Here is a 27,677-nt window from a genome sequence, read left to right as displayed (position 1 = left end):
CTAATAAGGGAAACCGAATATGCACAAGACAGTAACACTCACTTGAAGTTGTAAGGAAAGAGTATTATATCTTTGTTTTCATTTATTACCAACGATCGTCGCAAGTTGGCCTCGGTATTTTCGGCATGATATTTAACCTCAGTTGCATCTATGAGATTTGTGTTAATGAACCCAATATCACCGATTTGTCTTTTCTTCAATTCGGCGATCTTCAATCTGCATAATATAGTGAGGATAATTATAAATACATGCAATGAAAGAGCTGACCTATATAGAGAGACTTAATGACAGAAGTAGTACTACTTACAGACAGTAGCAAGTGATCGTTGATTTATCGAGGGCCTTTTGATTGAAAAACTGGAAGAACTCCTCAAATGGAACATTCAACAGTTTAATTCCAATGAGGTCATGCTCCGGTTTAACTCTCAGCGTCAAAGTATTCCTCCCCCAGACTCTCTGCAGGTTTTCATGTACCAATCATGTAATCTTCGCATCATCGTTGTTAGAGATCTTTCATCTTTGATGAGAGGCTTCCCGTAATGGTATTTGTGTTCCTCCACCTCCAAGATTTCATAATGTACATCGTCAGGAAGGTAATCTCCAAGATTGCTATAACCGGGCACCATCCTCGGATCTGCAGCGACGATGTCGCTAGACACCTTGAGCGGGGGGCACGATTGGTTCGCTTGTTCGCCGAGCTGGGCAATTTTTTTCCCAGCTCGTCGTTCTTTTAACCTTTGATCACTGACAGTACTTCCCGACTGCTCCGCTTCGGCAAATGTCTTTGCAATAATGCGCTCATAGTTGCCTCTCGGCGGAGACTTTGGTGGTTTTGTCAGGGCAGCCAGAGTGCGCTTCGCTTTCACCGGATCTACCTTCTCCTCCGGAGGTGGATGTTTCTTTGCTTTCACCCCTTCAAAGAAGTTTGTCACTTCGGCTCGCACGATCTTCGTGGTTTCCTCCTCGGTCCTCTCGTATGGTAACTTCTCTGGAGTCTTCAGAGAAGGACCAAATCTGTATTGCCTCCCGCCTCTGGCTGTACTGCTAGACGCCAGCAGAGCAGACGGAGCGGCTGCGGCTGTCTTCTTTCCTTGCTTACGAGGCGGAGGAGAAGGACTACGACGCGCCGGAGCAGCCGGAGCGGCGGCGGGTCTCTTCCGCCCTTGCTGACGAGGCAGAGAAGGAGGAGGTTGGCTGCTCTGGCACGCCGGCGCAGGCGGAGAAGGAGGCGGAGTGCCGCCACGCGCCGGAGAAGGAGGCTGAGTGCCCTGATCACTCGCCGGAGGAGGAGGCACTAAAAGAAATATGTCAACTAGTGACCTTCTGTCAGTGACCCTGGAAGAATTGGTCATAGATCTATGATCATTTCATACCAATTGGTCAAAAGCTGTTCGGGGGGCTCCAAACCCTAAACTATAACGACCATTTTGGTCAGAAAGGTCGTAATTTCCTTACACGAAATGGTCATAAAGCAGATAGCACAGGTCCGCTGCCTTAGTTCGAGCTGATCATGACCAATATATATGGTCATAACCTTGTAAATTGTGGTGGGTTGCTATGACTAGGCGCCACCTCATCAGTTTTGCCTATGTGTCATGTCCATGTGGCAGTTTTTGCCCTCGGTTGTGAAGCAACCTATATTTCGGTCATTCCCAAAATTCCCAAAAAAAACTCATAAATTCTTTGGGTCATATCTTCGTCAAATATGTAAAAAACCTTCCTTGCCTAGTTCAAAAATAATTCAAAAATATTCATTTTCCTATTCTGTTCAGAAAAACACTTTGTGAAGGAAGTACCACTTTGGCATGTCCAAATGGTATCCATTTTCTACAGTGCTTTCCTATGCCCAAATAACCATCCTCCACCAAATGCTAGCTCAATCCATTCATTATTTTGAGCCCAGCTTCAACATTTGTATTTATGTCCAGTGTGGTACTTTGCAAAGCAAGTACCACCTAGGCTCCTCCTTTTGAGCTGAAAATTTGTGAAGACGGTCTTCTTAGTAACTGATCATCCTCAGCCAAAACTCACGCCCATTAGCCATGTGCATTTCCCGTACCGCTAATCAAACACTTGGCTGCTTATTAATATTTGAGCATCGATCGGTCTCCTCGTGAGAATCTTATGTTGTGATTTTCTTCCTAGCACCTACCCGGGGAGTGCGCAACCCACTAGACATGCCTAGGCCACCCAGAAAACATGGCAACGCCACAGTCACGCGGTGACCACACGGCGGGCATGCGAGTTTACGCGCTCTAGAGGTTGGGCCCTCGGCCACCGTCCAAACCTCGACGTATCGCCACCAAACCATGTATTTATGATTAAATAGGTACTTATGTAACTAGAAATGTTTTTTGGAAAAAATAAATAGCAAACTATGAGGCAGCTGCAGTTCAAATTTGACCCGCTTCCTACTGAATCGGCGGGAATTTGTCTTTTTCGCGAGAGGTGGATCAAAACTTTTGGCACCCAACCATTTTGTCAATTGTGCATTAAATATCGCCTAGTATTTTAGAAAATTGATTTGGTCCAATTTTGCAACAAATATATGGTAGGTCCTTCACAAAAAAACCTCATTTCGGGCACTCGAAAAATGGAAAATGAATTTTCCGTGAAAGAAAATGAAAACTCCCTTAGGCAACATTGTTTGGAATTCCAAGATGCACCCTTGTGCACAATATGAGATCATTTGAACAAACTATGCCATGAATGTGGCCATAAGATTGATCATTTGGCTTGAAAGCCATGAATCTTCACGCATGATAGCTCATTTCTGAGAACACTTTTTTAAAATAATTACAATATTACAAGTTTATTATTTTTATCGAAACTTGGTCACATATGATGACACAATGCGGAGGTTTTCCAATTTTTTGATTTTTTTTGAATTTTTTATGCCCGTTTCAAAATGCGGTCAAAACGGCGGGCTTGACCGTTCCTAGCTAGTGGTTGAATCTTGGAAAACTTTTGATGTTTCTCTGATTAAATAGATACTTATGTACCTAGAAATGATTTTGGAAAAAAATAAAGTTCAAACTATGAGGCAGCTGCAGTTCAAATTTGACCCGCTTCCTACTGAATCGGCGGGAATTTGTCTTTTTCACGAGAGGTGGATCAAAACTTTTGGCACCCAACCATTTTGTCAATTGTGCATTAAATATGTCCTAGTATTTTATAAAATTGATTTGGTCCAATTTTGCAACAAATATATGGTAGGTCCTTCACAAAAAAACCTCATTTCGGGCACTCGAAAAATGGAAACTGAATTTTCCGTGCAAAGAAAATGAAAACTCCCTTAGGCAACATTGTTTGGAATTCCAAGATGCACCCTTGTGCACAATATGAGATCATTTGAACAAACTATGCCATGAATGTGGCCATAAGATTGATCATTTGGCTTGAAAGCCATGAATCTTCACGCATGATAGCTCATTTCTGAGAACACTTTTTTAAAATAATTACAATATTACAAGTTTATTATTTTTTAGGGAAACTTGGTCACATATGATGACACAATGCGGAGGTTTTCCAATTTTTTTGAATTTTTTATGCCCGTTTCAAAATGCGGTTAAAACGGCGGGCTTGACCGTTCCTAGCTAGTGGTTGAATCTTGGAAAACTTTTGATGTTTCTATGATTAAATAGATACTTATGTACCTACAAATGATTTTTGGAAAAAATAAAGAGCAAACTATAAGGCAGCTGCAGTTCAAATTTGACCCGTTTCCACCTGAATCGACGGAAATTTGTCTTTTTCACCAGAGGTGGATAAAAACTTTTGACACCTAACCATTTGGTCAATTATGCATTAAATATGTCCTAGTATTTTAGAAAATTTATTTGGTACAATTTTGCAACAAATATATTATAGGTCCTTCACAAAAAAACTTATTTTGAGCACTCGAAAAATGGAAAATTGATTTTTCGTCCAAAGAAAATGAAAACTCCCTTTGTCAATATTGTTTGAAAATCCACGATGTAAACTTGTGCAAAATATGTTATCATTTGAACAAATATTTGATAGGACTTTCACAAAAAAACTCATTTTGAGCCCTGAAAAATGGAATGAAATTTTTTATCTTGAATCGATCACGACCAATTTATATGGTCATAAGGTCATCAAATGGTTTGCTGCGTTCTGATTGGACCATGATCATATCACGCGGATCACGCATCAATCACCGTCGGGTGCTTCCGGATCCAACGGCCCAAATCCACCCGAGCCGAAACCCTAGGTCTGTCCTCATGGACATTTTCCACCCACCCCCCGCCTCCACTCTTTCTTTCTCTCCCTCCCCCCTCAGATCCTCTCCCCTCTCCCCCGATGCAGATCCCCCTCGTCCCCCTCGTCGCCGCCACCCACCCCTCTGAACCTCTCCACCCACCTCCGCCGCCGCCCTCACTCTCCCCTCATCTCCCTCGTCCTCGACCAACCTCGCCGCCGTGCAGGGGCTGGGTTGTCGCTGCGTGTTGTTTCTGTGGGTTGTCACTGCTGGGGCCGACTCCCATGATTCGATCCAATCCTTTCCCCCGATCCCACCTGCCGGCAGCAACCTCCTCTCAACCAGCCCCGCCGCCAGCCTCCAGATCCAACCCAACAGCTACCAGCTCAGGCCTAACCCCTACCCCGTGGCCATGGCCATGGCAGGGCGAGCCTCCAACCCTATTCGGCGTGCGCGTGCGTGATTCAACCCCGTGGCTGGCTTGCTTGCCGGCGCGCGCATGCGTGCTTCGATGCACCGCCACCAACCACAAACCAGACGGCAGGTAAGGGAGGAGGAGAGCGGCGGCGAAGATGGTGTCGCTGAAGCTGCAGAAGCGTCTGGCCTCGTGCGTCCTCAAGTGCGGCAAGGGCAAAGTCAACGAGATCTCCAAGGCCAACTCCCGTAAGAGCATCCCCCTCTTCCCCCACCCATCCACTCTCCCTCTCCGCGCGTCTCGATTGTCCCGTGGATTTCGTAGATCTGTGGCTGAGGTGGTCATCCGCGAGGCTTAGGTTGTTCGTGGCGGGTAGGGCGATGCTTGCTCGCGCTGCGCCCGCTCATAGATCGGGTGAACAGCCTCGTGTTGCCGGGATGAGTGTTCTTCGGGTAGCTGAGTATTTAGACGGAACATCATATAGCTGACCACTCTATGGGTTTGATTTTCTGCTGAGCTACTGTGATAGCTATGGGACTGTGATGTGCCACTTTGATGGTGTTTCCGATAGCAGATGAATCGGTGATTCATGTAGATGCTTCGTTTAGATTGAGTCTCCTCGCATGCACTCAACTTATGTTGCCTACTTTACACATCTCGCAGTGTGTTAGTGTTAAATTCACTAGCTTGTATGCGTAAATTGCTGAATTTGGTAGTACGAATCCATATAGTTTGTGCATACAGTTCAATCTTATGGGTGTCTCTTCATGTGATGAATGGGTTTCCTCTGTGGGGCCCTGGTAAACTGCAAAACATGTATAACGAGAGTTTGACCAAGTTTAAGAAATCCTTCTTGCACTTGTAAGGCCTACTAACCTATCCATAGTACAAGTTTAATCATAAGGAACATGTTTCTCCATTAACTTGACCATGGTAACTCAAGTTGTTCTACTCATGAAGCTAATAGAGTTGCTTGTTCTGTTGTTCCTTTACCTTCACACTAAATTTGGTTGGTCCTAGTTATAGTTTGCTTCGATTTTTGGTGTGATTTCTTAGCAAAGCTAGCATGTTGTCGTCGACAGGTGAAAGGAACTGACTGGGAAGTGCTGCTTCCGGAGGAAGGCCATCAGGAGGTGGACGATGTGGCGCAGCTGGGGAAGTACTGCATCGACGAGCCTGTCAAGTTCCCGCTTGATGTTTTGCCTGAGCTGGGGACTGCAAACAAAAGGCCTTCGATTACCCGAAACCTGGGTACCTGCTGGGCAGCGTTTGTTTAACAAGTACTGTACTTACTGATGTTAGACTGCTAGTGTTGATCTATCACTCGTATCACAAGTAGAAATACCTGATGTTAGACTGTCCTTGTTTGCGTAGATTATGTTGGTTTAATGGTTATGTTGTTTGATGCATAAAAGATCTCTAGGTTATTTATACGATGATCCGTTCTAAATTTGTATATACCAACAGAAATGTGATTTGAGATGCAATGCACCCCTTTATCTAAATTCATTATCCACACTATAATATTTCCTTCAGTTTACAGTCTGTTTACTTTGTATTCTGATTATATTAGATTTTAGTTGGTTTCAGAATGTCTGTTTCATGGTCTTTTCTGATAATGGAAGAACTTATATTAATCTGATGCTTTATATATGTCCCTAGATGTCCTTATGCAATACCTGATATGATAACATGTACTTCTGCAATACCTGATATGATGCTTGTGCCTCCCCTCTTCCTCTGCTGTCTTGTTCTCTCTCTCTCTCCCCCCTGACTCCTTCTTGTCTCGTCTATGCAGGTTGGCCACGCCGGCAAGCGACCAGGACGACGCCTGGAGAGGAGAGGAGGGCCTTCTCCTCACAGTGTAGTCGCCGGCCTTGTCCTGCTCGAGGAGGAGGAGCAGGAGGGGCGCACCCAGCCACCACAGTCGCTGCCGTCAAGGGCTTCTTCCACCTGGACCTCGAAATCCACGACGTCGTCGTCCAGCCACCCAACTCCCCTCCGTACCCTCTCCCCTCTTTGTTTCATTCGATCTAGCAGCCATGGATTTGGGTTCCTCAAGGCTGCCTAATTACTTTACTTTGTATGGATCCAATAATTTTGTTTGGTACAAAATAGCACCACCATAGTTTGTCTACAATTTTGTTTACGGTGATGCCCCTGCACAAGATGTGTAGCAAGCCTTCCAATCTGCTTGTTTCGTTTCTATTAGTGTGTGTATGTGCAAAATGATAGGCGCCTACCTTGTATCTTTCTTTCTAGATAGCATTCTAGTGTGGTAACATATGATTTACAGTTGCCTATTCATGATGCTATACAAACTCTGAAAATTGGTACTTTAGTCAAATGTGCTTCCTTTCTGAACAATTGTTTCTACTTCTCCATCCTGGAAACCGATTGCATGCTATCGTAGATGGGTCTGGGTGTGCAGTGTTGCTGTTGTGTTACTACTGCTGTGGTTTATGTTGACTGAAAATGGGTTGCTTTGTTTCAGAGGAGTGCCACTGATCTGATACTACGGGATCTGCAAAATAACCCTAAGATGTGGCTGCAAGTGGTGCACATCCTGTAGAACTCCCAGAACCTCAACACCGAGTTCTTTGCCCTTCAAGTAAGCTTCTGCTCCAGAATGTTTTAGTTTCAGTAGTTTACAAGGTTGTTCTCAACTGAATGAAGGTTGATCGATGTCGTGGCTGCAGCTGATCTTTGATTAGACCATGCATGTTTTGCATTCAGTACAGCCAACACTCGCCATTAATTACACTCTATTGTGGTTCACCGGTTATATTAGGAAATGGCGCTGCTAATATTTTTCTTGTCGAACTCGTAACCGGTTTTAAGCGGTTAAAATGCCCAGTTGCTTCGTATCCTACTGGGCCATCTTTGTTTGTGTTTCCCTATTTATTTCATAGTCGACCAGTTCTGTCCTTGCCAAACATGTATGTTCTGCACCAAGGAAACATTATATCCTGTTTTGTGTAATTGCAATTGACAAACAAATGCACATCAGAGCTAATACTAATGATATTATTGTTCATACCATTGCTCTTCAGCATACGTGCCATTGATACTTGAGTATAAATTAGCAGTTTGCTTGATCAAAAGCTTTTGAGCATGAATCTGTTCGTTAATTTGTATTCTTACAACTGAGATACAACATGATACTATGTGCATAAATCTGTTTGCATTTCTTGATGTCATTTCTGGTACCAAATTGCAATCATATGACATGTCTCATTCTGAAAATGAATATGTAGAGATGCTTCATGATTTAGTCCCTACTGCTTTCTATATTTTTTATTTTGTTTCTAACTCTTTTGATTTATTGGTAGGTGCCTTCGTTCAGCCTGTACAAACATATCCAGCAATGGTGTTTCCTCTCACTTAAGAGGCTCCAGCCTGAAAGTGAAAGTGAAAAAGTCAGGAGTATAGTTGTAGTAGTTATATGTTGTGATAGTATCACATGTAATGGTGAAATGAATTATGTAAAGATTGTGCTCTTAGCCAAAATTGGCATGTGGTTTAAAAAATTTCATTTCTTTGTTGTTCTGACTGAAATAATTGTGTGGAAATTGAAACCTGGTTTGTCTTTAATTAGAACCTGACAAGTGGGCCTAATAGTATTTGGCATCTAAAATGGGCATTTTCCAAATAATATTCATAGGGAAAAAACTAAAAATTAAGGAAATGACTATAAAAAGGCTGAGGCCCAATTGAGAAATAGATGCGACCCAAAAAATAAATGGTCTAAAAAAGGATCACGCCCTGGAAATAAAAAGGCTGCAATGTTGGGCTTGGCCCATGAAGTCAACCAAAAATTAATAGAAAAATATATAGAAAGGCTGAATTGTTGGGCTCGGCCCATGTAAAACACCGAATCGGACCGGGCTGATTCTTGTGCCACATCAGATTGCCACGTCGGATGCCTACGTGGCCCGGGAGGCTGCTAGTGACCAAAACAAAACAGTAGGCATATTTTGGTCATAAACGTCTACGACCTTCTCACAGAGAAGGTCGTTAATTTCAGTTTACGACTGCCAACTTTTGACCTTCTGTTTTTGGTCACAAATGAAAAACAATGACCTTTCAGTGACCAATAGTCAAGGTCACAAGTTGACATATTTCTTGTAGTGAGGCGGAGGAGGAGGCGGAGTGCCGCCACGCGCCGGAGAAGGAGGCTGAGTGCCCTGATCACTCGCCGGAGGAGGAGGCGGAGTGCCCTGATCACTCGCCGGAGGCGTCCAGTTCGGAAGGTTAATGAGCTCCTTCCGCCATAGGCATGGAGTCTTCAGAGCAGAACCCAGCCGAGTCTCCCCTTCACCGGTAGGGTGGTCCAGCTGGAGGTCCTCAAATCCCTCCATTATTTCATCCACCATCACCCTAGCATATCCTTCTGGAATCGGCCGGCAGTGGTAGGTTGCGCCGGGTTCAGGAGGTAAAACAGAGCCAACAGCTGCCTTGACTTTGAAGTTCTGCCATTGCGCCATAAGGTGGCAATGTTGAGATTCCGTGATAGCATCCACGGGGTAGCTAGCAGGAGCCGTCAAGACATGCTCCGACTGAAGCAGCTCGGTGGACGCCACGCTGCTTCTCCGCTGAGATGGCGGGGTAGCTTCGGGGGTAGTTTCGGCATGTCGATTGCCGTCTCGTTCCTCTAGCGCTTGAACCCTTTCGTGCAGCTTCTGAATTTGGGTCTGCTCCACTTTTTTCCTCCTCTCCTGGCTTTTGTAACCGCCTGTGTCCGGAAAACCAGCCTTCCACGGAACGGAGCCTGGCGTGCCTCGTGTCCGTCCAGGGTGCTCAGGATTCCCGAGGGCCATTGTGAGCTCGTCGTCTCTGTCTGGAACGAACGTCCCTTGCTGCGCTGCATTGATATAATGCTGAAGCCTCTTGACTGGTATTCTCAAAAGCTCGTCCGTCCAAACGCACTTCCCTGATACAGGGTCCAATTTTCCGCCAGCCCCGAAGAACCAAGTCCGGCAACGGTCTGGCCAGTTCATTGTCTGTGGTTCGATCCCTTTATCAAGCAGATCATTCTCAACCTTGGCCCACTTAGGCCGGGCTTTGAGGTAGCCACCTGACCCCGTGCGATGGTGAAGCTTCTTCTTCGTAGCATTCTTCTTGTTTGTCGCTGACATCTTCTTACTCTTTTCCGATGTCTTGTGGGCCACAAATGCAGGCTAGTGATCTCTGATATTCTCATACCGGCCGATGAATTCTGGTGTCTCTTCTTTGTCGACAAATGTTTTCAGCTCATTCTTCCACCTCATGAATAGGTCTGCCATCTTCTTAAGAGCATGAGACTTGATTAATTGCTCTTTAACTGGCTTCTCTGGATCCTCGTCTGGCGGTAGGGTGAAATTTGCCTTCAGCTCAGTCCAAAGATCATCTTTTTGCATATCATTGACATAAGACACCTCAGGGTCTTCCTTCTTAGGCTTATACCATTGGTGGATGCTGATCGGGATCTTGTCCCTAACAAGAACCCCGCACTGAGCAGCAAATGCTTCCTTTGTCCGGATGGGTTCAATCGGTTGGCCGTCGCGCGCGATTGCTGTGATCTCAAACCTTTCATCCGAGCGCAACTTTCTCTTCGGGCCTCGTCTCTTTACCGAAGTTGTGCTCGATCCGGAGGGCTAGAAAAAAGAACAAAGACGAGAGTTAATTAATATGTGTACATACCAAAACAATGAATGCATCAATCAGCTAGTCAGCACAGGCTTAACTAATATATTTACCTGGCCGGACTCTGTTCAGTCACCGGAGCCGTCACCACGGGCTCCTCTTGCACCAGCATTGGGTCACCGGAGCCATCATAATCATGTCTTTCCTCCTCCACTCTTCGATCACCGTAGCCTGCTTCTTCACCCTGTTCTTCCAGACCATCATTATCGTTAAGATACGACAAGACATCACCTCCGGCTAAGATTATGTCCCCCAACACCTTTTCTGCTTCCTCGTCTCGTCCGTGCTCCATTGTTTCTGCAAATATTACAACATGGCAATTATTACACAAACATGACAGCAGGTGGATATATTAGCGCAAACGTAGACCTAGCTTATTCCGGGTTTGGGGTGGCCTCGGCAATGCTTCAAGGGTAGGGGCGCGGCGGGAGGGGGTAGGAGACCGACATCGTTTTTTTCTAGGGTTTGGGTGTCCTCGAGAGTTTTGGTCGAGCGAGAGGGCCGGGGGGTGCTCCCGTGGTATAAGTTATCACGGTCGAAGTTATCCGGGAGGGGTTATATCGACAACGACGACATACATACATGGGAAAATAATGTTATCGGGGAGGGGGTAGGTCGAACCCCCCCCCCCCTCGTGTTGAAGTTATCGGGACACGGGGTATATCGACAACGACATATCCGATAAAAAATAAGAAGACAAAGAAGAAATAAAAAGACGAGAAGAAGATATTAATAGAGGAGAAGATTGAAGAAAAAAAGAAGAAAAAAAAGAGGAGAAGAAGAAAGGAATAGAGGAGAAGAAGAGAAAATAGAATATTCTATTTTCTCTTCTTCTCCTCTATTCCTTTCTTCTTCTCCTCTTCTTTTTTTCTTTTTTCTTCTTCTTATTTATTTCTCCTCTTCTTCCTCTCCTCTTCTTCTCCTTTCTTCCTCTTCTTATTTTCCCTTTTCCTCTCATTCTTTTTCTTCTTCTTCCTTTCCTAGCTAGATATATAAAACTTTTCTAAAAATGTAACTTTTGCATATATACATGGAAAAAATGTTATCGGGGAGGGGGTATATCGACCCCCCCTCGACCCTCTTTTCCTTCTTCTTCCTTCTTCCTTCTTCCTCTTTTCTTCTCCAACACAAAACACATCTCATCTCATCTCATTTCATCCAAAAATAATTCTTTGCATATGAACATACATACTTTTACTTTTTTTCTTAAATGTTACATATGAACATTTTCTTAAATGAGCATATACAGCATATACAGAGCATTATACAGTGAACATACATACATACATCGTAACAAAAAAAATGAAAAATAGGCCGGTGGTCGGTGACGGCGACGATGGTTGGCGGTGGCGCGCGCTTACGGATGGCGTGCGGGGACGGCAATGAGAAGGAAAGGGGAGGAGGCAGGGGCTCACAGCGCGGGGAGGGGTCGAGGTCGCCGGCCAGAATCGGTGCGGCGGCGAACGAACGGCCTCGGGGATGAACGGGTCGCGGGAGCCGGCGTGGTGCTTCCCCGCAGCGACGGCGACAACGGGCGCAGGCGACGGTGACGACGGGCGCGGGTGACGACGATGGCGTCGGCGGGGGCGGCGGGCGGCGTCGTGGCAGCCTGGCGGCTACGGGGCAGGGGCGACGACGGGGGCGCGCGGACGGCGTCGGGGCAGCGGACGGCGTCGATCTGGGCAGCCTGGCGGTGTCGATGAGCTCGGCGTCGTCGGGGCAACTGGCGATGAGTTCGTCAAATTTTCCTAAGTGCTACTTATATACCCAGGCCTTTGGTCCCGGTTCATAGCACCAACCGGGACCAAAGACACCCCTTAGTCCCGGTTGGTGCCACCAACCGGGACCAAAGGCCTCTTTTCAGCAGCCCAAAGGGCGGGAAGCGGCGGCCTTTGGTCCCGGTTGGTGGCACCAACCGGGACTAAAGGGGGGGCATTGGTCCCGGTTGGTGCCACCAACCGGGACCAAAGGCCCCCTTTAGTCCCGGTTGGTGCCACCAACCGGGACCAATGCCCCCCTTTAGTCCCGGTTGGTGCCACCAACCGGGACCAAAGGCCCCCTTTAGTCCCGGCTGGTGCCACCAACCGGGACCAATGCCCCCCCTTTAGTCCCGGTTGGTGCCACCAACCGGGACGGAAAGCCTTGCACAGCGGCGTGGTGGTGGGAGTTTAGTCCCACCTCGCTAGCTGAGAGAGAGCCGCACCTGTTTATAAGGTGCGGTGCGCCTGAGCTGTCGAGCTCCTCTCTAAAGCAGGCTTACGGGCCTAACCTCTCTGTACATGCCTGTGAGCCTACTGGGCCTTCTGCAGGCCCGAATTCTGGCCCATGGATGGGTTTCTAGTCGTATTCAGGCCGTGGTGGCCCAGTTGGTGGCATAATTTTTATTTTTTGCCTGTTTTTTGTTTTCTTTTTTTCTTTATTCATTTTGTTTTGTTTCTACTTTCAACAAAAAACTTATTTATTTTATTTTATTTTGTTTCTAATTACTTATTTATTTTACTTTATGATAATTCTTTTGCTATTAAAGTTTCTAACAAAAAAGTTCTTTATGAAAATTCTTTTTGCTTTCAATGATTTTGAACAGAAAATACTTCGATAATTTTAGTTGCATCAATTTTATATAATTTTAGTTTCAATAATACTAGAGGTTGCTTATAATGTTTTGAACAGAAAATACTTTGATAATTTTAGTTTCATAAATTTTATTATGTTATTAAAGTTTATTTTATTTTGTTTCTACTTATATATTTTATTAAAGTTTATATTATTTTGTTTCTAATTACTTATTTATTTTATTTGTTATTTTTCATGCACCATTTTTCATGCATTTACTGATTATTTTGAGGTATACGACCCTAAAATTGAAAAGCATTTCAAATGAACCCTGAAAAGGTTGAAAGTTGGCATGGTATCATCATTTCATCCACATAGCATGTGCAAGAAAGTTGAGAGGGTTACGGCAAAAACTGGATGCACTTCGTGTACAAAACGGACAATGGTATCATACTCGTGTGTTACAAAGTTGGCATGGTATCATCCTAATAGTTGCGGAGAAAGTCTTCACTTTTTCTTCGCTTGTGTCATTTGCTTATTGCGCCGTAACCATGGATAATCTTCATCGTTTATCAGGATGCTTGGGTCAGCCTTGACTTTGAAGGGAGGAATTTCATGAAACTTTTCATAATCTTCAGACATGTCTGTCTTACCCTCCACTCCCACAATGTCCCTTTTTCCTGAAAGAACTATGTGGCGCTTTGGCTCATCGTATGATGTATTCGCTTCCTTATCTTTTCTTTTTCTCGGTCTGGTAGACATGTCCTTTACATAGATAACCTGTGCCACATCATTGGCTAGGACGAATGGTTCGTCAGTGTACCCAAGATTGTTCACATCCACTGTTCTCATTCCGTACTGTGGGTCTACCTGTACCCCGCCTCCTGACAGATTGACCCATTTGCACTTAAACAAAGGGACCTTAAAATCATGTCCGTAGTTAAGTTCCCATATGTCAATTATGTAACCATAATATGTGTCCTTTCCCCTCTCGGTTGCTGCATCAAAGCGGACACCGCTGTTTTGGTTGGTGCTCTTTTGATCTTGGGCGATCGTGTAAAATGTGTTCCCATTTATCTCGTATCCTTTGTAAGTCAATACAGTCGAAGATGGTCCCCTGGACAACGAGTACAACTCATCACAAACAGTGGCGTCACCTCTGAGACGTGTTTCCAACCAACTGCTGAAAGTCCTGATGTGTTCACATGTAATCCAGTTGTCACACTGCTCCGGGTGTTTGGAGCACAGACTGTTCTTGTGTTCATCGACATACGGGGTCACCAAGGTAGAGTTCTGTAGAACTGTGTAGTGTGCTTGAGACCAAGAATGCCCGTCCCTGCATATTATTGAGTCTGCTCCTAGCGTGCCTTTTCCGGTCAGTCTTCCCTCATACCGCGATTTAGGGAGACCTATCTTCTTAAGGCCAGGAATGAAGTCAACACAAAACCCAATGACATCCTCTGTTTGATGGCCCATGGAGATGCTTCCTTCTGGCCTAGCGCGGTTACGAACATATTTCTTTAGGACTCCCATGAACCTCTCAAAGGGGAACATATTGTGTAGAAATACGGGCCCCAGAATGACAATCTCGTCGACTAGATGAACTAGGACGTGCGTCATGATATTGAAGAAGGATGGTGGGAACACCAGCTCGAAACTGACAAGACATTGCACCACATCACTCCTTAGCCTTGGTATGATTTTTGGATCGATCACCTTCTGAGAGATTGCATTGAGGAATGCACATACCTTCACAATGGCTAATCAGACGTTTTCCGGTAGAAGCCCCCTCAATGCAACTGGAAGCAGGTGCGTCATAATCACGTGGCAGTCATGAGACTTTAGGTTCTGGAACTTTTTCTCTGGCATATTTATTATTCCCTTTATATTCGATGAGAAGCCAGTCGGGACCTTCATACTGAGCAGGCATTCAAAGAAGATTTCTTTCTCTTCTTTCGTAAGAGCGTAGCTGGCAGGACCTTCATACTGCTTCGGAGGCATGCCGTCTTTTTCGTGCAAACGTTGCAGGTCCTCCCGTGCCTCAGGTGTATCTTTTGTCTTCCCATACACGCCCAAGAAGCCTAGCAGGTTCACGCAAAGGTTCTTCGTCATGTGCATCACGTCGATTGAAGAGCGGACCTCTAGGTCTTTCCAGTAGGGTAGGTCCCAAAATATAGATTTCTTCTTCCACATGGGTGCGTGTCCCTCAGCGTCATTCGGAACAGCTAGTCCGCCGGGACCCTTTCCAAAGATTACGTGTAAATCATTGACCATAGCAAGTACGTGATCACCGGTACGCATGGCGGGCTTCTTCCGGTGATCTGCCTCGCCTTTGAAATGCTTGCCTTTCTTTCGACATTGATGGTTGGTCGGAAGAAATCGACGATGGCCCAGTTACACATTCTTCCTGCATTTGTCCAGGTATATACTTTCAGTGTCATCTTAAGAGTGCGTGCATGTGTGGTATCCCTTGTTTGTCTGTCCTGAAAGGTTACTGAGAGCGGGCCAATCGTTGATGGTTACAAACAGCAACGCGTGCAGGTTAAATTCCTCCTGTTTGTGCTCATCCCACGTACGTACACTGTTTCCATTCCACAACTGTAAACGTTCTTCAACTAATGGCCTTAGGTACACATCAATGTCGTTGCCGGGTTGCTTAGGGCCTTGGATGAGAACTGGCATCATAATGAACTTCCGCTTCATGCACATCCAAGGAGGAAGGTTATACATACATAGAGTCATGGGCCAGGTGCTGTGATTGCTGCTCTGCTCCCCGAAAGGATTAATGCCATCCGCGCTTAAACCAAACCATACGTTCCTTGGGTCACCTGCAAACTCAGCCCAGTACCTTCTCTTGATTTTTCTCCACTGCGACCCGTCAGCGGGTGCTCTCAACTTCCCGTCTTTCTTACGGTCCTCACTGTGCCATCACATCAACTTGGCATGCTCTTCGTTTCTGAACAGACGTTTCAACCGTGGTATTATAGGAGCATACCACATCACCTTCGCAGGAACCCTCTTCCTGGGGGGCTCGCCGTCAACATCACCAGGGTCATCTCGTCTGATCTTATACAGCAATGCACCGCATACCGGGCATGCTTTCAGATCCTTGTACGCACCGCGGTAGAGGATGCAGTCATTAGGGCATGCATGTATCTTCTGCACCTCCAATCCTAGAGGGCATACGACCTTCTTTGCTAAGTATGTACTGTCGGGAAATTCGTTATCCTTTGGAAGCTTCTTCTTCAATATTTTCAATAGCTTCTCAAATCCTTTGTCAGGCACAGCATTCTCTGCCTTCCACTGCAGCAATTCCAGTACGGTACCGAGCTTTGTGTTGCCATCTTCGCAATTGGGGTACAACCCTTTTTTGTGATCCTCTAACATGCGATCGAACTTCAGCTTCTCCTTTTGACTTTCGCATTGCGTCCTTGCATCGACAATGACCCGGCGGAGATCATCATCATCGGGCACTGGTTCCTCTTGATCTTCAGCAGCTTCCCCCATTGCAGCATCATTGGGCACATCGTCTGGTTCCTCTTGATCTTCAGCAGCTTCCCCCGTTGCAGCATCACCGTATTCAGGGGGCACATAGTTGTCATCGTCCTCTTCTTCTTCGCCATCTTCCATCATAACCCCTATTTCTTTGTGCCTCGTCCAAACATTATAGTGTGGCATGAAACCCTTGTAAAGCAGGTGGGTGTGAAGGATTTTCCGGTCAGAGTAAGACTTCGTATTCCCACATGTAGGGCATGGACAACACATAAAACCATTCTGCTTGTTTGCCTCAGCCACTTCGAGAAAATCATGCACGCCCTTAATGTACTCGGAGGTGTGTCTGTCACCGTACATCCATTGCCGGTTCATCTGCGTGCATTATATATAATTAAGTGTGTCAAAAACCATTACAAACATCATGAATAGATAATTAAGTGACCAAATTAATAGAAGTTCATCATCACATTAAAACCAAAGTACATACATAGTTCTCATCTAACAACATATAGCTCTCCAGAGCATCTAATTAATTAAACTATACATTGAAACTATGTAAAACATTTCAATAAGAAAACAAATGCGATCATAATCGCAACCAAGGTAACAATTGATCCAACGGCATAATGATACCAAGCCTCGGTATGAATGGCATATTTTCTAATCTTTCTAATCTTCAAACGCATTGCATCCATCTTGATCTTGTGATCATCGACGACATCCGCAACATGCAACTCCAATATCATCTTCTCCTCCTCAATTTTTTTATTTTTTCCTTCAAGAAATTGTTTTCTTCTTCAACTAAATTTAACCTCTCGACAATAGGGTCGGTTGGAATTTCCGGTTCACATACCTCCTAGATAAATAAGATCTATGTCACGTTGGTCGGCATAATTTTCATAAACAATAAATGAACCAATAGTTATAAAGATATTATATACCACATCCGAATCATAGACAGGACAAGGGCCGATGGGGGCGGATACCAAAACCATCGCACTATATAATAACAAGCAATACAATAGTAAGAAAATTAGACAAGTATCTATCTAAAGTAAGAATTTTTTTCTTTCAGAAAGAAGATAAGAACAAGAGGCTCACCATGGTGGTGCTGGCGACGAGATCAGCGCGGGCGATCGACGGCGGTGAAGACGGGAATGGGACGTGACGGGCCGCTAAACCTAGACAAATCTCGAGGAAAATGGAGCTTTAAGGTCGAGCTTCGAGAGAAGAAAGCTTAACTACTGTGGCTCGGGCATTTCATCGAACACCTCATGTGCATAGGAGGTGAGCTAGAGCACCAGAAAGCCCTCCCCTCGCCGGCCAGAGAAAAACAGAGCACTCCAGTGCTCTGCTCGCGGGCGAGGGGTATATATAGGCACCTCATTGGTCCCGGTTCGTGGCATGAACCAGGACTAAAGGGCGGCCTGTGGTCCCGGTTCAAGCCATCAACCGGGACCAATGATGGTGGGCCAGGAGCGAGGCCCATTGGTCCCGGTTTGTCCCACCAACCGGGATCAAAGGGGCCAGACGAACCGGGACCAATGCCCCCACGAGGCCCGGCAGGCCCCTGGCCTCACGAACCGGGACCAGTGCCCCCATTGGTCCCGGTTCTGGACTGAACCGGGACTAATGGGCTGACCCGGCTTGAACCAAAGCCCTCTTTTCTACTAGTGGTAATATGATGGCAATCCGCAGCCAAAGGGACGGAGCATCCTGCAACCACAAACCGGTCGGGATCTTTCGATCTAGGGTTTGTGTGAGAAATTTATCCATCTTTGTGATCTGTTTGACGAGCTTGGTCGAGCAGATTCTCAACAGTTTTTAAGCCTAAGTCTCATCATCATCATCATCATCATCATCTGGCAGCTCGATGTACAACTACATTGCACGCGAGGCTAATCGGAGGAAAGAATCCTACTTGGCCAAGATAAGGCATTCCTGGAGGACGTCCACCGAGGCTCATAAGAGCGGTGCCGGTGTTGGTGTTTGTGCCAAAAAAGAGGAGGCCACTGCCAGCTTGGAGGATGACCACCAAGAGAAGGTTGTATGTGGCTGTAAGGAAGGGCGAAGAGGATGGCAGTGGCAGAGGAGGAAGGAAGCTGTATGTGGCCATCGGAAAGGATGAAGAGGACAGCAGGTCCAACCTCCTGTGGGCCGCTCGGAACCTCCTCGGCAGCGGCGACAAGCTCGTCCTGCTGCATGTCCACAAGCCTGCCAACAAAATTATAACTGGTAAGGATGTCATTGTGGTGGATTCTCGTTATCTCGTTTGCCCCCACCCATTTTACTTCGTATTAGCAGAAAGTTCATATAGAGGTCGAGCTACATGGAACCTCTTATTCTCACCCCTATTGCTTTGAGATCTGTGCTCTTCAACTAACTTACTACATGAAAATTTCTCCTTTTTGTTTCTCTCAAATGAACTAACATATGGACTTCAAACCTTGAAGATCAAACAAACTTTAGAACTTCAATGTGTGAAAAAAGTTTCAGATTTTTTTGTTCGAAATAAATATACAAAATGAGAAAAAATTTATTAAAAAATTAAGCATTTAAAATGCACGAAAAATACGAAATGTTTTCCCCACATTCTTGTTAGAATGTTTTATTGTCCTGTAAAATTTGAAGTTTATATGTTTTTTCGTTTGGCTCCGGTACGGATCTTGATGCTGAAATGGATGGCTAAGATAAGGGGTACCATGTAGCTTGACCTACTGAAAACCACACTCTTATTTTAGTTTTTGTTTGACCTGCTTTTACCTTTTTGTGTCTAATTTTTCACAGTATCCATAGACTGAGCCTACATAAAACGGGGCAGTTTCTTATTCGCATCAATTCTGAGTTTCTTGTTATTCCTATCAGCATTTCACCAGTAACTTCTATCGTCGTTCCCCATCTCATAAGCCATGTTATTTTTCCTTCCCCGGATAATCTACAAAAATGATACAGTTGAGGAAACGAAATTACTCCGTCCGCCCTAGTATAAAAAAGGCTCTTATATTATGGGGCGGAGGGATAGTAGCAAAGCACTTCTTCTTGTGTTGTTGTTTTCATTTTTTTGCAGTAATTATATGGGACATGCTATGTTTCGGCCGGATGATATGGCTGAGCCTTTGCAACAAGCCTCGTGTTGCATCGCAGCGCTTTGCAACAGCAGCCTTGTTACAATCCTCGAGCAGTTATTTTTTACATTTTTCCTGTGTCCGATCAGCTCGCTGAGCCTTTGCAACAAGTCTCGTATTACACTCAGCGCTTTGCAACATGAGCCTTGTTGCAATCCCTCTAAAAAAAGTTTTTTTCGGGTTTTTTCTGCACGGTCTGTCACGTAGTTTGTGTTGTGCTCATGCGTCTTGCAACAAGGGTCATGTTGCTCCTGACGGCTCGATCAGGGGAACATGGGGCGCAGACGATGCGGTGGACATTTTGCAGTCAATCGGCCAGTTGATGAGAAGCATTTCCATAATTATATTGTTCTTGTGCTGTTACCAAGGTGCAGAGATGGATTTTCGCTTTTCCGGTCAGAATTTTTGAAAATTGTCCGGTTACTGGAAATCTCGTCCGCATATATTATTATCACAAACCTGGACGTAGGAAGGGCAAACTATTGCGTGTGCGTAGGTCGCCATGCCAGCACCTCGATTACACAAGGTTTATTTGGTGCCGCGAGATTACGCAAGGTTGATGCAAGCCAGCTGCAGGAGAGGGAGCTCCAGGCATATAGGAAGTCTGAGAAGGAGGAGATGAACACAATTTTAGACCGGTACCTCGATTTCTGCATATCTTATCTCAAGGTCAGCTAAATTAATTCCATTATGAAAATCATGCATATATATAATTCACTTCGTGGTTGCTCTTCTAGTTCATCTCATCCCATATATAACTGTTCTTTGAACAAATTTACAGTCTCAAGCTGAAGCGATGGTGGTCGAGAGTAACAGCCCTGCCTGTGGCATTGTCAAGCTGATTGATCAGAGTCACATCACAAACCTTGTCATGGGAACATCTTCCTTCTCACCGTAAGTCCAAACCAAATACAGCTTCATAACGAGGTTTCGTCGATAAACACGCACATCGAAATTGTTCACTGACTGCACCGTTGATGTATATACACTAGAGCAAAGCACTGTGTTAGTTATGTAATTATATGCTCGGGTCGAGTGACTGGATATGTAAATTTCTGTTTCTTATGAATGTCAATTCTATTCTAACAAGCCAGTGGCGATAAAATAGGTGGAATAAAAATAATTAGTATGGTAGGTACTAAGTACTTGATTTAAAACAGTGACCTTTGTAAGTTGTCATACAGCCCAAATTTCTTTGTTTCTTGTGCAGTATTACTTAGTTAGCAAATGACGATCACAAGTTGACATTAAACTCCGAAAACAAACTACTAGTATGTCTTTATTGATGCATCTTCCTCTGTCTAAAGTCAATAAGCTTTACTAACTATCATCTCCCCCTCTGTATAAATTCCAAAGTACAAGTCACACACTTAAGTTAATAATCTCCTTTATTATGTTGATTGTGAATCTTTCATGAACAGGAAGAGGAAAGTACCAAAATCAAAAGTCGCAGCCATCGTGCATCTACAGGCTAAACCATATTGCCAGATCTTCTATATTTGCAACGAAACTCTTGCTTGTTCTAGGTATGACTGCATGTAGCCCTCAAGATTACATGAAGCAAATACTACATAAAATTTGCAAAATTCAGCTCGAGCGACTACCCTAAGTTTCCAGCTGACAAAACAATGGTGCCATGGTTCATCATTTTTTAGGGAGGCCACTCAGCTTTCTACAAAAGTAGAGTCACCCCGAAGCAGCTGCACCAGCACTGATTCGCGACCCGAGTTCCCTAAAAGATGCCAATCACTATCACCAGGGTACACAGGTTTCTTAGGCTCCACAGGTCAACAAGCCCATCAACGGCGGTCCAAGCAGCCAGTTAGCTATACACATCCCTTGTTAGGATCGACAACAGACAGCACAGAAAACATATCAGGTGCTAGGCAGGGGCCAATTGATATGAGACTAACAGGTTTCTCCATAAATTCCTGCCAGCAAAGCACTGGAGGATCCTCATTGGCTCTGCAGGATTTAAATACTATGAATGGTTCACCAGTACATGTTTCGATTGCAAGCTCTAAAGAACATCGACACTCTATGGTAAGCCACATTAATTGGACTGAGAAGAGTTCTCTACTGAATCATAATAATCTTATGGATGTGTGTAGAAGGTACAGTAATTTTATGTCTGTGTGCACCCTACATATGGGTACAGACACTATAGGAGAACTATTCTTCCATTATCTAAAACAAAAAAAGTTAGTAAAATCAAGTTCTATGTTTTTAAATATGGATAACTATAGGCTAGGAATGTTATAGGCAGTTTTCATTCATGTATTCCACTGACTGTAACCGAAAGATAAAGGGAAATGACATCCATGTTGCATTTAATGTTAGAACTACGATTCAAGAGGTACACGTTCAGAGAAAAATGTCCGACAACAAAATGTGTTCATCTTTATAGTCACCTTCACCCAATAGTCTATATAATGGTTGACACTAGCACTGTGGAAAATTCCACTTTATTAAAACTTATTGATATTGCTCTAACATCTAAATTTTGGTCGACCAACCAAGTCATGTTGTTTTCCTCTTAGTTGTAATACCTAATGTTTTATACCTAGAATTCAAAGAGAACATAATGTTTTATAGGTAAAAACGGGTGTGCAGCTTGATGTGTTTGAGCAACTACACCGAGTCCGCAATGAACTGGATTTCTCGAAAAAAGAAGCATCCGAGGGCCAGCAGAAAGCCGTGAGGAATCTGTTTGAAGCTTCTATGATGGTATGTTATTTGAAACTTTCACATGCCTTTAGCTATCAATTGTTGATGCCTAATCTATCGTATTTTCCCAACTCTCTTCTCTAAACACATAGCATTTATGTTACCATAGTGAATCTGTCTTCAACTAAGCGAACTTTTTCTTGCAGTTCAAAGCACGGGAGAATGCACTCCGCAAAGAAAAAAAAAGAGGTAGAGGATAGACTGACCAGAGAAAACACTGGACTCAGAAAAGAACACCTCTATATATGCAAAGAGCTGCAAAAGGCAAATGAGCAAAGAGCAGAACTGGAGAACAGTGTATTTGGCCCTACTAGTGATGTTGCCTTAACAGAGTTCAACTACATAGAGATAAATGAAGCGACGGACAACTTTGATGACTCCAAAAAGATTGGGATTGGTGGGTGTGCAACCGTCTACAAGGGATTTCTACGACATACTACCGTAGCCATAAAGAAATTCAACCGTGAAGGTGCAACAGGAGATAAAGAGTTTAATGACGAGGTATTTTTCATCATTAAGAGTAAGACATGTTGTCAGATGAAAACAAGTAAAATGGTGCATCTAAATATGTGACTTCCCAATATATCACGGTAGAAACACTTCGTAGGATGAGGCATCCGAACATTGTGACCCTGATAGGAGTGTGCATGGAGGCCAAAGCGTTGATCTTTGAATTCTTGTCGAATGGAAGCCTAGAGGATTGTCTGCAGTGCGACGACCAAAGAGAGCCACTCTCATGGAGGGCGCACATCGAAATCGCTGCCGACATCTGCACGGGACTTATCTTCCTCCACTCCAACAAACCAAAAGGCCTTGCACATGGTGATCTCAAGCCTGACAATGTCCTTCTCGACGCAAGCTTTGTTTGCAAACTGGCAGACTTTGGGATCTCTCATCACCTGAATGTAACAAACACCACTATCACCCCGTATCACCGAACAAACCAACTCAAGGGCACAATGGGATACATGGACCCGGCATACATTGCCTCAGGGGAGCTCACAGCACAGTATGATGTCTACTCCTATGGAGTAGTGTTAATGTGATTGCTAACTAATAAGAGCCCCCTAGGAGGCAAGACTAGCACTGCGTTGTTGCCGGTTAGAACGAAAGGAGCGGCCTAATCTTGCAAAGGAGGTCTGGGGTGTCTTGCAAGCTATAATGAACTGTCAAGACCAGAAATTTGGGCCACCAACGTTTTTCATCTGTCCGATGACACAGGTACGTTAACTAAACAAAGAAATGAAGCACCAGAATCATGTGATACTAGTCGCACAAACAGTTACCTTTTTTTCCACGCCGAGAGTAGATTTTCTACTCCCGGGTGCACCTACACCCCCATGAACAGTAAATTTGAAAGAAAAAAAAATTGAATTTTTTTTTGAAAAAATCTGAAATTTCAGGACATTAAACATGATCAAACATTTGATGTTCTTGTAAAGTAAAAATTTCAACCACAAAAAATATTCGAGGGACCTTCACCCAAGAAAACAAAATCAGTGTAGAAAGTTTTATGCACTTTTGAGCAGTAATTTTGTTATTTTTTTGGTGAGGGCTCCTCATTTTATTTGTGGCTGAAACAAAATCAGTGTAGAAAGTTTTATGCACTTTTGAGCAGTAAAATGTTTGATTTCCTGAAATTTCAGATTTTTTTGTTATTCTTTTGTATTTTTTTTGAATTTACTATTCACATGGGTGCACCTACACCCGGGAGCAGCCACACCTTTCTCTTGCCCGATTAAGCACTTGCAACCTTTACAATTCAGTCACTGAATTAGTTTGATATAACCTTGCATCCTTGCATAATATTTTCAGGAGATCATGAGGGATCCACACATTGCTGCTGATGGATTCACATATGAAGGTGATGCCATAAAGGACTGGTTTCAAATGGGGAACAAAATTTCCCCCATGGCCTACGTCAACTTCCCACACCATGAGTTGATACCAAACAATGCCCTTCGTTTTGCAATTCAAGAATGGGAAAAGCGACAACGACTGTGACATTTAAACCTTCTATTTTATTTATATGATGCCATGTGTTATGATGTGAAACAAATGACTCTTATATTAAGTGCGTAAATACAACTTTTTACTGTGCCTTGTTAATTAGAAGCTACCATTTTCTGATTGTTTACGACCACAAATGAGGAATTATGCACATGCTTTCAGTTACATGTGATTGGGAATTGGAATGAACATGCATGGCGGGTATTCAAGTTGAATGAAAAAGTAATGTGTACACCCAACATAATCCCCCATCGTTGGCTTCTGCGAAGCTAGGGGTTAATGCAGATCAGCACGGTCTCTATAAAAACACAGTGGATCAGCAATCAGATAAACTAGAAGTTGGTGGTTGAGCATCGGCGGCTTATAATGATGGGGTTGGTTACATCAGAAATGAGCTATGAATGTTGGATCCTTGCCGTAGATACTGGCACTGTATGCTGCCATTTTATAAGAGATAATAGGTACTACGAGGTCGGTGGGAACTGCGTGGGCAAAGTCATTTAGCTGCCCATGTCGCTCGCTTCAACTTCCAAAGTAAACTAAGGAGCATAGTGACAAGGGAATGCCCACCAGGGAGGCCCACGATGACCAGGGCTGGTCCTGAGGTTTCGGTAGCCCGGTGCAACACTGGTAGAAAAACCGCGACTAAAGGCCCGTCCACGTGGGCGCCAGGGGTCCGTCGGGGCGGAGGACCTTTAGTCCCGGTTCTCGTGGCTAACCGGGACTAAAGGCCTCCTCCGCAGGTTTAGGGTTTTAGCCCCCCTAAACCTGGTTTTTTTTTGTTTTTTTTTATTTTTTTATTTTCAAATTTCTGAATTATTTTAACCTCTAATCTCTAATCACCCCCCCTCATCACTGCTCAATTTATCCTCTAATCTCTAATCACCCCTCATCATTCCAAATCATCTAACTTCCCGGACGGTCACCCATCCTCTCACTACTCCAGCCTGAGCACGCTTAACTTCCGGGTTCTATTCTCCCTCGTTTCCAAGTCTGCACTTGTTGTTTTCCTGACAATAGTAGGATGTCAATTCTATTAACCCTCAGGAATTTAGCTTGAGCATGAAGTGACACATTTCACTGTTTGAGTTTGAAACTATTGTTTTAAAAAATAATAATTATTTAGTAACACTAATATTTCTGGAATAATTAGTTTGACCATTGTTTGACCACAGTTTGACCACAATTTGATTTTTTTTGAATTTTTTTGCCTCTCCAGATCTTAAAAGCCCCGTATCTTTTTTTCTGTTAGGTTTTTGAGGATTTTGAAAATGTTTAACGGGTTCCCCCTGTTAAATTCGGATGTAACTTTTCGAGTAGATGATTTCTAAAACTGAAAAGGCGGTCCACGGGGAGGGGGGGGGGTAGAGTTTGATGGGCCCTTTAGTACCGGTTGGTCTGGCCAACCGCGACTAAAGGACTAACCTTTAGTCCCGGTTGGTCTGGCTAACCGCGACTAAAGGCCTTCGGGCCAGCCTAAGGACCTTTAGTCCCGGTTGGCCAGGCCAACCGGGACTAAAGCCCCTCCCGTCCGCCAGCTGTCGACCGAGCGCGCTGGGCCCAGATAGTTGGTCGCGGGTCTCCTCCCGAACCGCGACTAAAGACCCCTTTGGTCGCGGTTCGATTATTTTGGGGACTAATGGGGGCGTATGGAAGCCTCTTTTTCTACTAGTGCAAAACTAGAACCCAGGGCCCTTAAGTAAACAATCAATAACAATAAATATAAGTTTTATGTGACTGTTATCAATAGACACTTAAAAGTGTATCCAATATCTATATTTGTATCAAACATATGTATGCCGGCTTAGGGAGAACACCTAGCTCAATATATGGGTTGAGGATGTGCCAAACGGAGCAATTGTTGATTCTTCTGGACCAAGTCATAAATCCAGCTTGTATGCTTGTCAGGTTAACATTAGTTATGAGTTCACAATAATTTGAGGTGTGTACGGATGCTTTGTGAATTTCAGCTAGGTTCCTATAATTTTACCTACATGAAAACTCAATAATATAGACTTGGTACTAGGTGAGAGTTAGGACCCAGAAAAATCAAGGCTGAAATAAGGAAGTTGCTCTTGGGGGAATTATACTGCTATCTTGACGATATTCAGGCTGAAATTTTACCAGATGAAAGCATGACGACTAGCATGTCATTAAAAAAACAATTGGTTGCATTTGATTAACCAGGAAAATCAGAGATATTTATCATACCTGTCCGAAATTATAGACATTGGCGGATCTGTTTTCAGAGCAAGTGGATCCACATGGCTACCAAACGTTGCATGCCCAGTCAATTCCAATCCTAGTAGATGAGCTTGACATGGCGATGGGGCGACTGCAGCAGTCCAGCGCCGCACAGACCAAGCATCGATGCAGCCACATGCGGGGATCTCATCTTGGCTTGTAGTTTTCTTACTTCTAGTCATATGACACATGTGGTAAGCAATTCAAACTATTTAGAAAAAAAAAATAGAACTAGCCTACTAGCCTCCGGCTAGCCGGCTTGCATTGTGCTGATTTGGGCCAGACGCCGTTTGTAATACAGAGCGCATCCAATGCTCTGGCAAATGAAGATTACAAACCATGGGACAACCTAGCAGGGGTCACTTTCCGGTCGAGAAGTCAGCCCTCATGTTGGGCATCTTTCCTCCAGTCGGTCCGAGATAGACAAACGACGAGCCAGCTACCAGAGGCGTCGCCCAACGACAAACGGCCAGTCGACGATTTTCACCACGCATTAAACACAGGTGTTACCCAACGACTATATTGCTTGTTAACTATACAACTGCTATTTCTTAGTTAGGCTGGAAACAATCAGACGTTCATGGGCCACCATTACCCGCATTAGTACCAGCCCATCATGGAACCCCTCCTGACGCACTCTATATAAGATGGGAGAGTTGCACCGGCCCAGCATTGAACATCAGTACAACACTGTAAGCCTTACGTGCAAGAGCAAGAACACCACACAAGAGTAAAGTATTACCTCCAGAGGGCTTCAACCTATAATTCCTGATGCGTACTCCCATCTACATTTTTCGGTAGTCACTAGCTCCTCCATACACAGTTGATCCTAAATGTATTTTCAGTGAAATAACCACGACACATAGCGTATATAAACTGGGGGAAAGTAGTGGCTGAACCCCATCTCGATGCACCCACGCAATAAAACCATACCAAAACATTTTGAAAAAATCTGAAACTTTGTGGAAATGATCATCAACAAATGTTAGAGATGCTTGCCATGTTTGGTGGTCAAATGACATCCGAGGAAAACTGTACAAAAATAAATAAAATTTCAAATTTCGGTCAAACAGTGCACGTACATTTTGAGTAATTTTGTCTCTTTTGTATAGAGCTCCTCGGATGTCATTTGACCACGAAAATTTACATGCCTCTCTAACATTTGTTGATGATCATTCTCACAAAGTTTCAGATTTTTTTA

General features: G+C 44.3%; 1 protein-coding gene across 1 annotated transcript; it reads left to right on the top strand.

The window, feature by feature from the left end:
* Positions 1-18,397: 18,397 nt before the first annotated feature.
* LOC109735551 (U-box domain-containing protein 36-like) lies at positions 18,398-24,226 on the top strand. Its single transcript, XM_073497400.1, has 9 exons — positions 18,398-18,605; positions 19,992-20,164; positions 20,277-20,389; positions 20,917-21,021; positions 21,151-21,538; positions 21,607-21,609; positions 22,091-22,222; positions 22,352-22,723; positions 24,038-24,226. The coding sequence occupies exons 1-9, from the start codon at positions 18,398-18,400 to the stop codon at positions 24,224-24,226; spliced, it is 1,683 nt and encodes a 560-aa protein (XP_073353501.1).
* Positions 24,227-27,677: the final 3,451 nt, after the last annotated feature.

This window comes from Aegilops tauschii, chromosome 4, assembly GCF_002575655.3.
Source record: "Aegilops tauschii subsp. strangulata cultivar AL8/78 chromosome 4, Aet v6.0, whole genome shotgun sequence".
NCBI lineage: Eukaryota > Viridiplantae > Streptophyta > Magnoliopsida > Poales > Poaceae > Aegilops > Aegilops tauschii.
This window is presented reverse-complemented; position numbering and strand designations above follow the sequence as displayed.

Coding starts and splice junctions, on each gene's coding strand:
- LOC109735551 (XM_073497400.1), top strand. CDS start 18,398: ATGACCACCAAGAGAAGGTTGTATGTGGCTGTAAGGAAGGGCGAAGAG. Junction 21,022..21,150: donor GAAACTCTTGCTTGTTCTAG/GTATGACTGCAT, acceptor ATCATTTTTTAG/GGAGGCCACTCAGCTTTCTA. Junction 22,223..22,351: donor TGTTTGAAGCTTCTATGATG/GTATGTTATTTG, acceptor TCTTCAACTAAG/CGAACTTTTTCTTGCAGTTC.